Here is a 16,950-nt window from a genome sequence, read left to right on the forward strand (position 1 = left end):
TAGGAAACTCACAGCGCTCCAGTCCGCAGTAGTCCCAGGGAATGGAGGAGTTGGACGTGTAGCACCACGGCCCGTGCTTATCTCTGTCTGGATTCCTGCACAAGTTCAACTCTAAACCCGCGCTGGCCTTCGCTGACCGGGTGTCTCTCCTACACACACATAAAAACAAAGAACAGGAAATCAGCCACTCAGTTCAGAGAGAGAGGAATGGAAACATTGACTCGCATGTCACAGTCTGACAAGATGTTCAAAGGAGGAATCATATTCGCATTACCCCTCCAGTGCCCATAAAAGTTTGATAGTATGAACTCAAAACAGTCACCGCGGATCTGCATGTTCCACCACCTTTCCTGAGCCAGCCCGCCAAGTGACTTCTCCAGAGGTGACTTACAAAGAAAATAAATCCTTCAACGAGACAGACAGCCCCTCAGATCGCTGGGGCCGAAAAAACCCCGAATGAAAAATGTGTAGGAAGCAGAGAGTGATAGAGCGGAGAGGTAATTTCTCGTCCCCGGTGAGCGCCCAACAAGCCAGCGTTGAGTTTTCTCCGAGTCAACCTTTCGACCCCGTGCAAGGCAGACTCGTTGGCTGGACGCCATTTGAAGAAGCTGATTGGCTTTGATCTGCCCGTGTTTTGAGAGCGGGGGGACAGCACTTCCTGGGGTCACAGGTCACTCCTGCAACATGTCCATCTGTCTGTGCCATTTTGGCTTTTAAAATTCCTGTAAATTAAGCGAAGTTAGCAGCTTAGCCGGGACTGCAGGACGCATTCGTCTCCAACAGCTAGTGTGTGGTATTTTCTGTCCTCGGTGTATCAGTGATGAATATGAGCAGTCCGGCTCTCCCTCTTCTGTTTGTTATCACTGCCTCAGCCCTCTTTCAGTGTTGTAACACTGCCTGATAACCGGCTTTCAAAACAAACTCGGCATCAGTGCTAATATATGACTTCTGCATGGAAAACTCGTTCCAAGAGTCAGCAGGAACCCACGAGAGAGCAAAAGTGCAGCAAAACGCTAAGTATTTCAAAACCGAATGTGCTGCCTTGCTACCAGTGTTGGGTGTAATTACGTATAAAGTAACTAGTTACTGTAATTAAATGACTTTTCTGCTGAGATTTTACTTGCCTTAAATACTGTACAGTTCGTATAAATCAATTCAAAGTGGATTAATATACCGAACAAAAGAAGAACATTTATCAAGACAATCGCTTAAAAAAACAATGAATAGAGTCAGTTCATGACAGTATAAGGACTACATTCATATAGTACATTATTTTTCAGATATTCAGATAATTATTAATGTACTTTAACAGTTTTCAAGTATAGAAAGTTATATTTATAATCAAAATACATGAATGGAGATTGGTATGGTACGAAATATGGTGTTATTTTTTACATATATTGTTTATATTTTAAAATTCTTAACAAAATGAAAAGGTCCTGGTGCGGCACGATGGCTCAGTGGTTAGCACTGTCACCTCACAGCAAGAAGGTTGCTGGTTCAAGTGCTTGTTGGCATTTCTGTGTTGTGTTTGCATATTCTCCCCGTGTTCACGTGGATTGGATAAACTAAACTGACTTTAGTGTATGAGTGTGTGTGCCCACTAAACACAATTGTGTTTAAATTACGTCTTTTAGAGGTTTCTTTTGGACAATTAGATGTTAAAATGACGTCCCCTAAGGTTGCAGAATGAAAGTTTTTGTGATGTCCTTTTTGGTCTTTTTGGCTTAGTCCCTTCAGGGGTCGCCACAGCAGATGAACCACCAACTTATCCCGCATATGTTTTATACAGTGGATGCCCTTCCAGCCACAACCCAACACTATGAAACACCCATAGACTCATACGGCCAATTTACCTTATCAAATTCACCTATAGCGCATGTGTTTGGACTGTGGGGGAAACCGGAGCACCTGAAGAAAACCCACGCTAACACCGGGGAGAAAAAGAACATGCTCCCCGCAGAAATGCCAACTGACCCAGCCGGGGTTTGAGCCAGCGAACTTCTTGCTGTGAGGTGATCGTGCTACCCACTGCGCCACCATGTCGCCCCAGTACATAACTTATGTAAATTATTATCATGAATAATCTAGTTCAAAACATTTAGTTTGCAGCTAAAACATTAAATCTCTCAAAATCTCAGCAGAGGATCAATAAACACTCAACAGCATCAGCAGATTCACTTACTAATAACCTGCTTGACTTTACTTTCATTACTGTCAGATGTCTTCAAAAGTTGCAGTGAAGCATGGCTGCTTTACTTGGGGTCACTGTTTTAAGGATAGCTCAATTATGTGACTGTTCTGCACCCTTAGGGGACGTCATTTCAACATCCAATTGTTCAAAAGAAACGTTAAAAATACGTCATTTGGACACAATTGTGTTTTGTGAGTGTGAATGCAGGAGTGTATAGGAGTTTCCCAGTACTGGGTAGCTGCCGGAAGGGCATCCGCTGTGTAAAACATGAGCCAAAATAATTGGCAGTTCATTCCACTGTGGTGACCCCTGATAAATAAGGGACTAAGCCAAAGGAAAATTAATTAATGAAATAAAGCTCATGTTTGACTCAAATTTAATTTCTATTGCCTATATGTTGAGATTTATCTGGATATTTAGTATTGAGTCAAGTATTTCAATTACTAACTGGTTCATTAATGAATTAATTACATCACGTGATTATCAGTACACATCTGGAGATGAACTAGTTCCTATTTACTAGCACTCCTTTACCCTATTTATATAAATGGTCCTATTTATCTCAATAATAACTCTAACTCAATGATATTATACATTATGCATTGTGTTCTAGTTCTACGACTGAATTCCACAATTTCATCTCCATTTCTTCACATTTTACAACTCATTGAGATCTAGTTTGTCAACATTTTCCATATTCTTCCAGGAGGCAGACAAATAGATCATGTCAATCCCAAATTCGCAACCACTGTTTGACCACCCAAGCTAAACAATGTTTAAAGCATCTGAAAGCTAGTTCTAAGTAAAGCTAGTTTAAATGGCTTTAAAGTAAAAGAAATGAGGACATATGGCAGTTTTCATGCAAATGTACCTGAATGTGTGGTCAGACCAGAGTCCGCAAGGAATACCAGATCTCGTTTTCGACAAATTGCCACGATAACTCTCTCCGTTGTCTTCATAACATTCTATAAAACACACATAAATACAACATACACAATGTTAACATGCATAAACACATGAACTGTCCATGTTTAGATTACTGATGGATTTGCTGATTGTCTCCATGCTGTCATGAATTAAGCATGTCTGAAACAGCATTTTATTAGTGGGCGAGGGCCAATTTCACGTCAGGGAGCACTTTACAATTGGTGGTTGGCAAACATGAAGGGGGAAAAAGCTTTAGTCGGTGCCAAGATCTGACTGAAGTTTGAGCAAATCCAGAGAAGAGTTGCCCTGTCTCTCTGACCTGAAACCTCAAAGCCACTTCTCTTCTGCTGAGAAAAGTGTCTTATGGAAAAGCTGGAACAAACATGAAAAAGTCCATTTTGCACAGAGGAATCTATTTGTTTTAGAAGCGCTTTGTGTGTGACACAGATGAAGGGGAATGTGAGGGTAACCCAGAACAAAACCATACTTGAGCTGAATGCCAGATCTTTACAGGCAGTCTCCGAAAGCGTCCGTGATGGCGCCTCTGCGCAAAACATCTTTGTCTTTCGTCATTAAAATTCTTGTAAATTATGATTAGCTTTTGGAACAACTTAACCATGCGGTAAAAGACGTGTGTAAAATTATATGAATTAAGTGTGCGTGTTTGCCTCACCTGTGCTGTCAGAGCTCTCTGATTCGCATCTGGGAATGTTGGTACAGAAAGCTTTGCGCACTTTTGCGTCTGTGGTGAAACACCAGGGAATTTCAGAGCCATCAGGATTTCTGCAATAGTTCTCCCTCAGATCCCTGAGTTGGAGAGAAACTAGTTTGAAAAACAATGTTTTTCTGTTTCTTTTTTTTTTCAGAATGTCAGGGCTGATCAAACACATGGTATCATCTCATAAATAAGGCTGGTACTGTATATTTTAATTCCACTGTAAAACATATTGAACAGTTAAACACTGCTTGTGATTTATGGGTGTTTTCCCATTTGTTTACGCTTTTAATTGCATCACTTTTGCATCTACACAGTTTATCAAAGTGACATATACTTATAAACGATATACTGCAGTAATTATTAAATACATAAAATAAAAAATTTACTGGCAGCCATATGCAACACATTACTGTTTTGTGATGTAGTTTACATCACCTATTCAGAAAATATGGATTCAAACTTCTAAAATTGTTTTTTTAAGACATCATCAGTTGTCAGATCAATGTCCCATGCAATCTATTTTAATGCAATCTGGAAGCATGAATAAACCAAAAACACCCTTGAATCACAAAACGTAACTGTTAACATGTTTTTTTGTGTATATTGCAGCAACTAGGTTCATATTTATTTATTTTTTAAAATATATTTGCAGTGTTGTTTTAATGTAATGCATGTTTGTCTCAAAACTCTGACTTATTATTTGGGACTACATGCTTGAATGCTGAAATTTCCAAATAACTCATAATTCTGAGAAAAAAAATAACTCAAAATGATGAGATATAAACTTTAAACTATATATTGTGAGACAAAAGACATTGATGTTTTTATCAAGAAAAAAGGGTGAACAAGATAAGACATAAATACATTTGATTCGTATCATTATTCATTTGAATTTTTGCAATATGACCATATTATAATTTACCCATAAAAATTAATTATCATTCTGAAATTTACAAACCTAAAAATGCATTATTTATTTATTTTTCTTCTCTTGGTTTAACTGTTTGCATTTGTGCTATTTCCTGTAATAAGCTTATTTGTTCTTACCTTTAAATGTACTTCAATTTATTAAACTTTGTATATACAATTTCTTTGTCATAATAAGCTTAATTATTAAAATAAATAAAAGAATAACATGGGTCAAAAATATATCCTAAAACTATACTACCTGACAAAAGTCTTGTTGCCTATCCAAGTTTTAGGAACAACAAATAATAACGTGAATTCTAGTTGATCATTTGGTATCAGAAGTGGCTGATATGAAAGCCAAAGTCCTCTAGATTCCGCTTATTTTACCAAAATAAAATATGATCATGCCTTGATTTTTAATTATTTAATCAGGACAGTAAGATCTGACTTAGCGTAGACAAAAGTCTTGTCACTTAACAGAAAAAATGTACAGTAAACTCCTTCACAACAATACATCAAACTCCCAGAATCCATCATCAACATCTTTGCATTGTGGTGGCAAATTTACCATCAGCAAATAGTAGTATAGCATGACTCACTTGCATTTATAGTTGTGCGGAGTGTATGAATGGATGTGAGGAGAGAGAGCGTCCCAGCGTTGACAGGTCACACCTGCAGGGGTCACGTTGACTGTACCCCTGTAGCCCTCTCCTTGACCCCGAAAACAAGAGCTGGTCACCTCCACTTCCACATCGCTATCTGAGTCTGAAACAGAGAAAAGGAAAGAGAATGTCAGGAATTCCAAACATCAGCATTCGGAAAATGTTTCCATTGGACAGATGCCATGAATGAAATACAGGAGTAACGCTTGAGCCATAAGATTTATGATGAGTCAGCGCACCTGTACACAATCCCTGGACTAAACTAAATATCACACACGCAAGCATCTGTGCTAGGAGAGGGCTTTCATACACACACGCAGCTTTTTTTAACCAAAACTCTTTTCATAGAAAGACTATTCGACAATTTATATTCCATGTAAACTAATATGAAAGAAATAATTGATGGTGGGCCTTTGAAATATTTGAAAACAATGCACAGCTAAGGGTAGTAAAATTATCACAACTATGCGAAGATTATACTCGATTACCACACCTAAAGACATTGTTTAGATGTGGTATTTCAGTGAGTGAGACCACCAGGGGGCGCTCAACCTGCGGTCTATGTGGGTCCTATAGCCCCAGTATACTGATTGGGACTGTATACTGTCAGTGAGCGCCATCTTACAGATAAGATGTCTAACCGAGGTCCTGACTCTCTGCGCTCAATAAAAAACCCAGGATGTCCTTGGAAAAAAGAGTAGGGGCCAAATTGCCAACTGGTCTCTGTTCATCATGGCCTCCTAACCACCCCCATATTATAATTGGCTTCATCATTCTATCTCCTCTCCACTGATCAACTGCTGTGTGGTGTGCAGTCTGGCACAATATGGCTGCCGTCGCGTCATCCAGGTGGATGCTGCATACTGGTGGTGGATGAGGAGATTCCTCCAATGTGTAAAGCGTTTTGAGTGTCCACAAAAGCGCTATATAAATGTAAGGACTTATTATTATTTATCATTATTATTTCAAAACATTCCTCAGGTTTTAGTCCTGAAAAAGTCTTTTGTTTCGTTTCTGGTTAGATTTTTGGTGGTGACGTATTTCGAAATAGATGAAATCATTTGGCATAGGCTGTATTTGAAACTGCCTCCCTTGCATTGTGTACTATTTGAGGTAGCAGCTATTTGTAGTGGTGCCTAAAACCATTGTGGACGTTCTGAAATGCAATAATTAATCCCACAATGCACTGCAATATCGATTGTGCAACCAATGTACACTCAACGACTAAGTATACCCAATAAAGAACTGTGAGAGTTGAAGATGGCATCCACATACGAATCTTATGGATGTAAATTTCTAAATAATTGTTTAAGTAATGATTGTATACGTTACAGAACTCAAAATATATTGTTTTATTACTAATAGACAGCTCACTAAATGTTAAATAACTATCACATTTCTTACACAGTCAAAGTGATATAGAACTGTAATGCGATAAAGGCTTGCCTGGAACGACTCTGGCTATGCATTTATCTGAAAATAAATGCACACCTTAATGTTTATAAGCAGAATCAAGCATTCGTCAGCACTGTAGTATAAGATTTACTATTTAGCCAGACAAAAAATGAAGAAATACTTGGATAACAGCATAACATTACTCAGCATCATCCAAAAGCATGCACATTTTATAAAAAGAAAGATATAAAAGTGAACAGACCACACACACTGATGTTACAGTACTCCCAAGGGGTGTTTTTGTCCATCGTGTAACACCACGGACGAACATCATTATTGGGATTGCGGCAGAAGTTGTCATCCAGACCTTTACCTACATGCCTGTACATCCAAACACAGAAGAGCAAGTTGTAAATCACATATGTTTGTGTGTATGTATGTATGTATGTACTTGTGAATGTGTACCTGTGAGGCTGGTAGGTGTGTTTATGAGGTTTCTGCGAGTCCCATCTCTGGCACTCTTTCCCACTCTCTGTATGATCCATGGGCCCTCTGTAGGTTTCCCCATTACATTTCATACACTCCACTATGAACACACACATAAACATGTTATGCGTGTATTTGGAATTAAACACTCCAAATGCACAGATATTACGCAGACAAGTTCACCAATACCACCTATGCACTGAAAAAAAAATAGTGAAGTCAAGATGAGGTGATGTCTTACCATCTGAACACTGAGGCAGTCCACAATCCTGGTGCCGGGTCTCAGTGAGTTCAGTGAAGCACCAGGGCCCATTTGGATCATTGTCTGGATTTCGGCAAAAGTTCTGACGTAGGTCAGACTTTTTGTGTCTGGTAGGCTTAAAACTGATATACAGACAAAAAGAGAGGGAAAAAGGTTAAAAAATGTAATGTACCAGATTCTATCCTATGTCTTATCCTGCTCCTGGTAGAACACTGTCCTGAAGAGATGTACAGTTAATCCTAATTATACAAAACTGAATCAGCCAACTAAGGTCTTCATGGAGACTAGAAAGTTACAAGCAGAAGTGTTGGTCCAGGTTCATATAAAATATGTTAAAGAATGTTGGTCCTCCAGGACTGGTATTGGACAGATCTAGTCACATTCTGGCAGAGTTTAGCTCACACCTTAATTAAATACACCAAAAGCTGTTTAAGGTCTCGGACAGGGGTCACTCAACCTTGTTCCTAAAAAGAGCTACCTTCCAGCAGAATTCTGCTCGAACACTGGTCAAACACACCTGAACATCTGAACTTATTAATTAGTACCAGAAGCAGCGATTGACAATTGCAGACAGGTGTGTTTGGTCAGGGTTGCAACTGAAATCTACAAGAAGGAAGCTCTCCAGAAACAGGGTTGGTGACCCCTGGTCTAAAAGATTCCCATTTTAATGGGACCAGTGCCCTGCAAAGTTTACTTCCAACTTGCATCAACACACTTTCCAGGAGGTTTCTAGTATGCTAGTTAGAGCTTGATTAGGTGGTTCAGGTGTGTCTTATAGGTATTGTCACTAGCCCTCCAGGACCAAGCTTGGGCACCCTTGCTCTAATCCATTCGGAAAGTCTCATCCCTATAACCTATTCCCTTCAAAGGGTTTACAAATTCAAAAGGAAAAGGGATGAAACTTCCAAATGGAGTGTGTCGTTCAACACTCAAAAACTTCCCTGTGCAAAAGATTATGGGGGTCTGAAATGTCAATCAGTTGTAGCCTTCAAAATCCTTCTCTTCGCAGGGTCAGGTTTGTGTGCTTCAGTTTGGAAGACTTCAATATGGGAACCATGATTGTTTTCACCATAATTCTTTATCACATTTGGAGCACAAAGTCTGAGAGGGTATACTGGAGAAAGAGTTTTACCTCTGGAGCCTAATTAGATATACCTTTATGTACTAGGTACTACAACCATATGTTGCAGTGTTTTTTCAACTACAATTCTGGGGAGGTACCTGCCAGAATGTTTTAGATGTCTGTTTAAAAACATGATTCAACTCATCAGCTCCTTAGTGTGCTGAGTACAGAGACATCTAAATCATTCTAAGTGGGTTTTGAGGACTGGAGATAAGCAGTACAAAAGATGTATGGATGGTCTTCTACATGTTTTCTCAAAGTGTCCTGTTAGCGCAAACTCTGATCAAACATATCTGCCTGTACCAACCATCTAATGACTCTGATATGACTTGCTTCCTCAGCTGTTTTAGTTTACATTAGGAGCTAAATATTGCACGACAAGACTTTTACTTTTTTCCTTTATGACCCAATTTGAGAAACCCTGGTTAGCCATGTTGATTTGAATGAATCAGACCTAAACCATACTGGACAAGCTAATGACTAAAAATGACCATATTCAACCAGCTAGAACAGAAACGATGTAAAACCCTCTCAAGGTGTCTGAATCTAAGCCAACCTAAACCAAAACACCCAACTCCTAAAGTCCCAAGCTCTTCTAAAATATTAAAATAAGCTAAAATGGCACCAAACAAAAAGACAAAAAATTTAACAAAGACTAAAAGCATACAGAGATCATACATCAGGCGTACAGGCAGAGTAGAAAAACTGCTTAAACAACTTGGTTACGACAGGCGTGTGGTGCTGGAATAGGCTGTATTCCTGCATCTGGATCTTGTGGCTGGTTCCACATGAGGCCTGAGATCTCAACAGCTAATGATGTTGTGCTAACAGATGTTAGCCAGCTATTCCTGTATGGCTGCCAACAGACGCTCTTGCACTCTGTATGCAATTTGAACAGAAATGTTAAACTTTCTTTAATCCCACTTACAACACCAGGAGGTCATTTGGGTCGGAAATGGGTGATTTATTGAAAACGATCCGTTTGTGTTTGTACAAAAGGTTCAAGTTTTTTCAAAGTGACATTTCATGGCAGCAGGTTGGCATTGACTACAGAATCAGCGCCAGTACCTCATTGATACAAAAGGGACTTGCATGTTTTGCCTTCCCTTAGAAGATTTACTTGGTGGTCATTACATTCTGATCACTTTCTGCTGTTTCCCCGTTTGTCTTGGCCGAATAGATGAGGCAGGTGGTCACATTGTGCTGGTGGATAAATTGAGAGATTTGAATTTGAGAGGAAAAAGATCTTATCACATGGAAAAAAGGTTTGAGGGGAATCAAGTCGGAAAGTACTGTAATCCATAGGGAGGAGAGGGACTGGATTAGCATCTGTGTGTGCTAGTCTCGAATGCTGCTCGTATTTTAATGTGTCTGCGGCTTTGTGAGCTCAGCTGGAGGGCAGACAGAACATGACTTCAGTCCATAAATCCTCCTTCTCTGGTTCTTTCTCTATCTTTCTTTCATTCTCTCACCTCTAAAATCTTTATACAGCTTGTAAGCAGTGTAGCTCGCTAATAACATCTTGGCTAACAAGGACCTGGCAACAACTGACCACATTAACCAGACTGGCTCGTGTTCAGTCAGTCAAGACATCACTCCGTACAGTTCCATGTAACTTCTGTTGTGCAAAAGATGACTCTCAAACAAAGCAACCTCATCTGCAGTCTAGACTAATCAGCAATTGTTGGCAGACAGCACGTTGGCGGCAATTAATGGCTAGTGTCTAAATGAACGCAAAATGGCTAGCTGTCAAAGACCATATGAAAGCTGCAAATAAGGAGCTTACTGAAAGAATGAGTTACAAAGCGAGCGGTTTTAAAGACAGAGGTGGGAATTCACCATGGTTTGCGTTGTTTATTACTTGCCCAACCCTACCCGAACACCTTATGTCCAAGCCTGACCTGGTCCAACACATTAGCTGTAAATATGAGCCTGAGCCTGATTTAAACCTGACTATTTTTTAATATGTAGGGTGCTATAACAGACGTTCTCAACTACAATTTGTATATCTTAATGAATAACGGAACAAGGACGAAGCATGAAACTGCGTTGTTTTGTTATTCAGAATCGATCAAAAGAGGACATTGAAGGCGGACTATCATCCTTTCTGGCATGGAAAGCCTGCTTCATGTGTCTGTTCATCGTGAAAGTCCCCGTTCTTTTACTAACACCTCTTTAAAACGGCATGCGTGTTTTTCGGTGGCCATGTTTACAGGTTACAACTTTCATATCACACACAGAAGCAGCGTGTCAGTGCTGCGGTCATTTCGGTGCTGGGTCTATTTTTGCCACTGCTCATGCTCAATTAAAGTGACAGTGCATTGATCATGACCAAAACACATTGAATAACAATAAAAAGTAGCAATTTTAGCCAATAAATCAGAGGTGCCTAAAATTGGTCCTAGAGGGCCGGTGTCTTGCAAATTTTAGCTCCAACTTTCTTCAACACACCTGCATGGATGTTTCTTAAAAGCCTCGTAAAAGCTTGATTAGCTAGCCTAGGTGTGTCTGATAGGAGTTGGAACTAAAGCAGGACATCAGCCCTCCAGGACGAGTTAGGGCATCCCTGCAATAAATGCATGGATAAGATCCACTTTTTATACACTGTTTCTGCTCTTCATATGCAATGTGCATGCTGTGCTTCACCTTTGCTTACGCGCGCGGTGCGAATATGTGCCAGCAGAGGAGATGCTGCTGCAGGAGCTAGAGCATTGCTGCGCATGACACACCATGCAATGCGAATTGTGCACTTTTATAGACCTACACGTGTTCCTCAGGCCGGCTTTGCTAAAATATTTGTATAATATTTCTAATTATGGCATAGCGTTTCATCCAATTAGGCTAATTACGCAATGACTAAAACAAAACCACACAAATGCTTGATCATGGCCCGACCCGGCCTGAAAATAGTTGCAGGAAATATTGGCCCGACCCACTGGTCAAGTCTGGGCTCGGGCAGAAAATCTAAACTCTAATTTTTCTGTGTAAAAGAAAACAAATACTGTTTACATGAAGGGAAACAGAAATAAATGATATTCACACTGAGTGCAAATAGGGTTGGATAATGTTTGCACACAGTGCAAATCACAACAATTAGTATCTTGTTTACCAATGTAAATAGTGATAAATTCTATGCACACAAGTCTAAATAGAAGTGATGTACTGTTTATACTATAATGCTGTATTTGAACGCACCGGATGCGTTGTAGTTCGTAATTTACTAAAGAACCAGAGGTGTATTACCATTGTGATACCACAACATGTCAAGCAAGATCTTGTTCCTGCCTGAACTATTTTTAAAGATTGAGATTATATTTATTGTCGGACTATGAAAAGAAAATGCCCCCAGTTTATTTATTTTTTTTAAATGTATTTTGTTTTCAAATGAAAGTAAACTTTTTTTTTTAATTTGTTTAAAATCTGTGTGAAATCAAAATTTAGTTGACATTATAATTCTTTGTGTGAACAATTAATCCACGCTGGAAAAAAAAAAACTTGTTTTGGTAATCTTTAATCAAAGTCTGACCTTTTTCTTCCACATTTGGAGTCACAGTCCTTAATGGCATCACCCACAATAAAAGTCAAAGTAAGTCAAAATCTCAGCGACTTCATGTGATCTTTAAATTAAAAACAAATTATAATTAAATGCACAAAATTAAATAGTCAATTACTGGATGATGACAATACATTGTAGATGGTGGCAATAATTAGACTCAACTGCATTTAAATGTTTATATATTTAATTTTTACTTATACAGAAACAGTGATTACAGCAGCGCTCTCAAACTTAAATTAGCGGGGGGCCATTTTAGTGACTTACAATACATAGGAGGGTCGTTTTAACATTCTAGCACAAGAAAAAGAGGGGAAACCTGATGTAATTGATGCATTTTAGGACAAAAGACATGATATATATAATTCAAGCATTAACTGTCATCTGCAATAATGCAAATCAGCACATTTATCGTGTCAGGTTTATTGTGTTATTATTCTGTCCCAACCAATTGTATTGTCCCAGTAGCGTAAGAACAGCAGAAAGCAATTTGGTGACTTTAATGGCAATTGTTCTTCTCAGTATCTTTCTCTTTTTTTTTGTAAAAATACAACAAAGAGGGGAAAAGTATGTACATATTCTCATTTACTTCAACAAGTTCAGCTAGCAGTACAATTTTACTAACGTAAAGTTTTTATGCAAATCTTAACAAGCATATGAGGAAAAGCTACTAAATGAGACCATTTCAATCAAGAATTAGCTAAATTATAATATTTGTTGAACCACCAACATAACATGTAAGCCTGAAGAAGTGTTTTTACAACAAAATACAAGTGGAATAAACTGAGAATAATCAAACAACCCTTGAATACTTACAATAATAGAGCTTTAGTAAAAATAGAGCACTTACAGACATATATTTCAACGTTTCAATCAGCCACAGAATTAAAACACTACCCTACACTGAGAGAAAAAGCAAGTAACACTAATCTGAATGCAGTACTTTAAATGTCGACAAGGTGGTGGGGCATAACCTCAAATGGCTAGACGCAACTGCACAACAATAAGTGGTTTAAAAATATATGTTTTGGTGGGCCGAATCTCGTTATATTTTTGACGTCAGTTGCTGGCGGGCTGGCAGTTTGAGACCCCTGGATTACAGCTGAATCCACCTCCGGACCTTAAAGTTGCTTTAGCAGTTTAGTAAATTCCCCTCAGAGAAAAAAAAGGCAAAAAAGTAAAACTTTTTACTTGTGCTCATGTGGGACGGACATATTCCAGGATTGGCACGTAATTCCAGTCTTTGTGAATGACCTTCTCCCCTTGTAGTTGACACCTGACCCAATGATGCACTCCCTCACATAGTCTGTGGAGAACATACAGCACACAAACATTCATATAATCCATAACGATGAATTTTGTTTAGAGATTACACATTTTGCTGACGTCCTGAGGTGATTTAAGCCTCCAAACAAGAGTGTTACTGATGATTACGGCATAAATCTACATTTCAGCTCCGACTCTTACTGGAAGCATAAACATACGCCATCTTGTAAGCGTCAACACTTATCGCTCATGGTTTCTCATGCTCTGTCTGCTGCCAAATGACTTCAGCATGTGCTGTTTACGATGACGAAGATGACTTTATACGATTTTACACGTAAAGCCAGGGATCTAAACAAACACAACTGGCACAGTTGTACAGGAATTTCCAGGAAGCTAAAAAAAATCAAGTGTGAGCGAACTTCTTCGAAAGGGAATAAAAAATATTTACCTTTCTTCTCGTAAAGGTCACAACTGGGTTTTCGCTCTCTCTTCGCGCCTTCGGAGAAACGGTCAAAAGGAAGAAAGTGACATTTCCTGTTTATGTGGTCAAAGTAGAATGCCCTGTAAGGAAGCAAAGATAGAAAACCAAGAAAACGAAAGACAATCGTTGGGTCAGACATCCAGGAGGTTTAGATGAAGCTTGTTAAATCAATAGTTAATCCAAAAATATCAATTACATCCACATTTAGTCACCTTAATCTTCAACCATCCAAAACAACACTGATCCACAATGATTTTAATTGTACAGTCAACATTTTTGTGACTTTAAATGTGTATGAGTGATCATGTGTGTGTCACCTGCAGGACTTCTTGCTCTTGCTACATTTGCGTGCGCATTCCTCCAGCGACAGGTTCCTAATTCGAGGGGATTCTGGACAGTCTGTACAAAGCAGTCGGCTGTTTTCACTTTTCTGATACCTCTGCAATGTCTGTTTTCTGCAATCTGCACAAAAGAGACGAGGAGATTAAACAAACACATATGCAGATACTTAAACACACACATGTAAACTCATAATCTCTTTTATGTGAGAGCTGTCAGAAGGGCTATTTTCAGGAAATGCTGGCATTTGTGCACACTTTAAAGTTGATATTAGTTGACAGATTTTACAACACTGTAAGAAATGATATCTCAGCATAATTTTGGGTCAAATATGGACAAGCCAAACTGTTTAGATTCAACTTAAATTTATTTTGTTTTATTGTAAATGGCTGGTTTTGTCAATATTTGACCGCAAAATTCGGTTTTATACCAATGTATTGAACTAAATCTGACAGAGTAAGAAACTGATCAGCATTTCCATGCTTTTACATTAGTAAAATCAGATTAGGATTTGTTATCTTACGACTGTCTCTTCTGCTGAAATGAATGAGAGGCTGGCGAGAGGGGCTCAGACTCCCATTTCCACACATGTGTGTGTGTCATGATTCACTGCACTCTGGTGGTCCAAGGACGTTCCTAAAGTCAACTTTCATGTGCAAAGCTTACTTGGTTACTCTTATTAAAATATATCCATATATTAGGGTTTTCCAGTCTGACATTTCCTTAAATCATCAATTTTTGCCACTAAAGCATTCTTAAATGTTGACTTTACATGAATACTACTGCACTGTACAGCATTTGTAGGTTTTTTTAAGGAAGGTCACAAGTATCCCTTCAAAAATGTTGACTCAAACACAAACTGTTAGGACTTATGGAGGCATCTAGGACAGGGTCAAACTTGAGGGAATCATTCTTTTTTTAACTTCTTTGGCTCAAAAATTGTAGTAAACAATTTGTTTTAAAAGTCAGTGTTCAAGAACCACTGAATCTTTATTGTTACCAGTTTAAAAAATAAAAAAACCTTAAAACTGCCTGTTGCTTACAGAAATCTGCTGAAGAAATTCCTTATCTTCCGTAACTAGGACTAGTGGCCTAACTATGAGATCATTTTGGGATCCATTTTACATTTATGCAACACTTTTATCTAAAACATCAAGAGCTGTATTGGAGTCACATATTTAATTAGGTCTTAAGTTCCATGGGATTTAAACCCACAACTTTGGCATTAGCACTAAAATTTAAGCTACAGGAAGGCACCTTTGGGATGAGTTATAATATTTAAAGACTGATAAGGGAACTTTGTATGTCTCTCATTGGCTGTGTATTATCTCACTTCAAATGAGATCTGAACCAGCTTTTCGTAAGTATTTTAGAGGCTTACAAGAAAAAATAATGCTCAAGACTACATCCTTCTGAAGTATGTTGCCTGTGTGCCTCCTGAGGCCAGGGAGGTCAAGTTTACTCACCCAGCTCCTACTAGACCATTCAGCCCTCAATTACAATTACCACCCAATTCCTCAGTCTTATCAAGGTCATAGAATTAACATAACCACTCCAGTGCTCCAAGTAGCATTTAAACTAGTTGTTCCGGCATGGAACATCATTGAGTGTGCCTCAAGGGCAGCAGAATGAGGTTTACTCACGTAACTCCAACTAACTTGCCTCCATTACATTTAACCCCAAAAGAGAAAGCGTCACCAGGGTCCTGCAGTGCCATGAGTTAAGCTCCAAATTGCCTCGACACACCTGCATGTTTAAAATACCTATTGAGTATTGACCTTATTCTAAAATGCGGAAGTGTGCCTGTTTTCGCGATTGTTTTAGAACTTCCGATTCAGTCGCCTCTGGGAGAAATGACTAGGAATAATAAACGGCAGAAAGCGGTTAAACTACTTGCTCTACAAACAAATGTTTGCATTACTATATAGACCAAGTCGAATAAATTAATTAGAAAATATCAGTTTGCAACATCAAGCAGCGTAACGAGCAGTTTTTAACGTCTAAACATGAATGGAAGTAAACAAGACGGGAAGTCTCGAGCCAAAAAGATTCAAATGGCTGCGCCCGTTCGTCGGCAAAGAATAAGGTGAATACCTACTGTAGTAAGACATAAGCTGTTTCTCTCTTCCAAGAATGCAGAGAATAGTCTTGCCAAGTTACCTTGAAAGAACGAACAAACTTGACCACGAGTACACAGAACGCGTCCTCTAAGAAATGAGACGCTGCATTCTCCCTGATGATCGCATGACCTTTATGTGTTTTTACAGAAAATAATTTAAACATTACAGCATTCATGCAACAATTTATTGATTTGTTTTTTTCCTATTCAATATATATGCACAGAGGTCCTACAAAGATACTTTGCAGGATACAAATAAAACAGATTTTAACACGAATTTTAGCAAATAAAACCTCTTAATGTGTTTAGGCCTTTATTAAGATTTGCCTGTGAGTGTTAATTTTTCTCATTTAAGGAAACTCCCGAGAAAAATAAGTTATATCTCTGAAATTTAATAATAAATAGGTATATAAAATGATGCACATGCCACCTCCTTTATTTAGCAGAAATGACTTCTGAGACTTCTAAAGTGAGCACTGCGCTAAAGTCTGCATTAATGCAACCTCTATAACAATA

The 16,950-nt window shown here is 38.6% G+C and overlaps 1 protein-coding gene across 10 annotated transcripts in view; it reads right to left on the bottom strand.

Moving 5' to 3' along the window:
- The window catches only part of hgfa (hepatocyte growth factor a), a 51,217-nt gene that overhangs the window by 11,277 nt on the left and 22,990 nt on the right, over positions 1-16,950 (bottom strand). For all 10 annotated transcript variants that reach the window (XM_087246645.1, XM_087246647.1, XM_087246648.1 and 7 more), the window contains 10 exons: positions 14,294-14,438; positions 13,944-14,056; positions 13,421-13,535; positions 7,533-7,675; positions 7,271-7,391; positions 7,068-7,186; positions 5,348-5,513; positions 3,795-3,928; positions 3,066-3,159; positions 13-149 (listed from right to left, as the gene is read on the bottom strand). In XM_087246645.1, the coding sequence (XP_087102771.1) occupies positions 13-149; positions 3,066-3,159; positions 3,795-3,928; positions 5,348-5,513; positions 7,068-7,186; positions 7,271-7,391; positions 7,533-7,675; positions 13,421-13,535; positions 13,944-14,056; positions 14,294-14,438 (1,287 nt within the window). The remainder of the gene's footprint in view (positions 1-12; positions 150-3,065; positions 3,160-3,794; positions 3,929-5,347; positions 5,514-7,067; positions 7,187-7,270; positions 7,392-7,532; positions 7,676-13,420; positions 13,536-13,943; positions 14,057-14,293; positions 14,439-16,950) is intronic.

Source organism: Danio rerio, chromosome 4 (genome assembly GCF_052040795.2).
Source record: "Danio rerio strain M-AB ecotype USA chromosome 4, GRCz13ab, whole genome shotgun sequence".
In the NCBI taxonomy this organism is placed as follows: domain Eukaryota; kingdom Metazoa; phylum Chordata; class Actinopteri; order Cypriniformes; family Danionidae; genus Danio; species Danio rerio.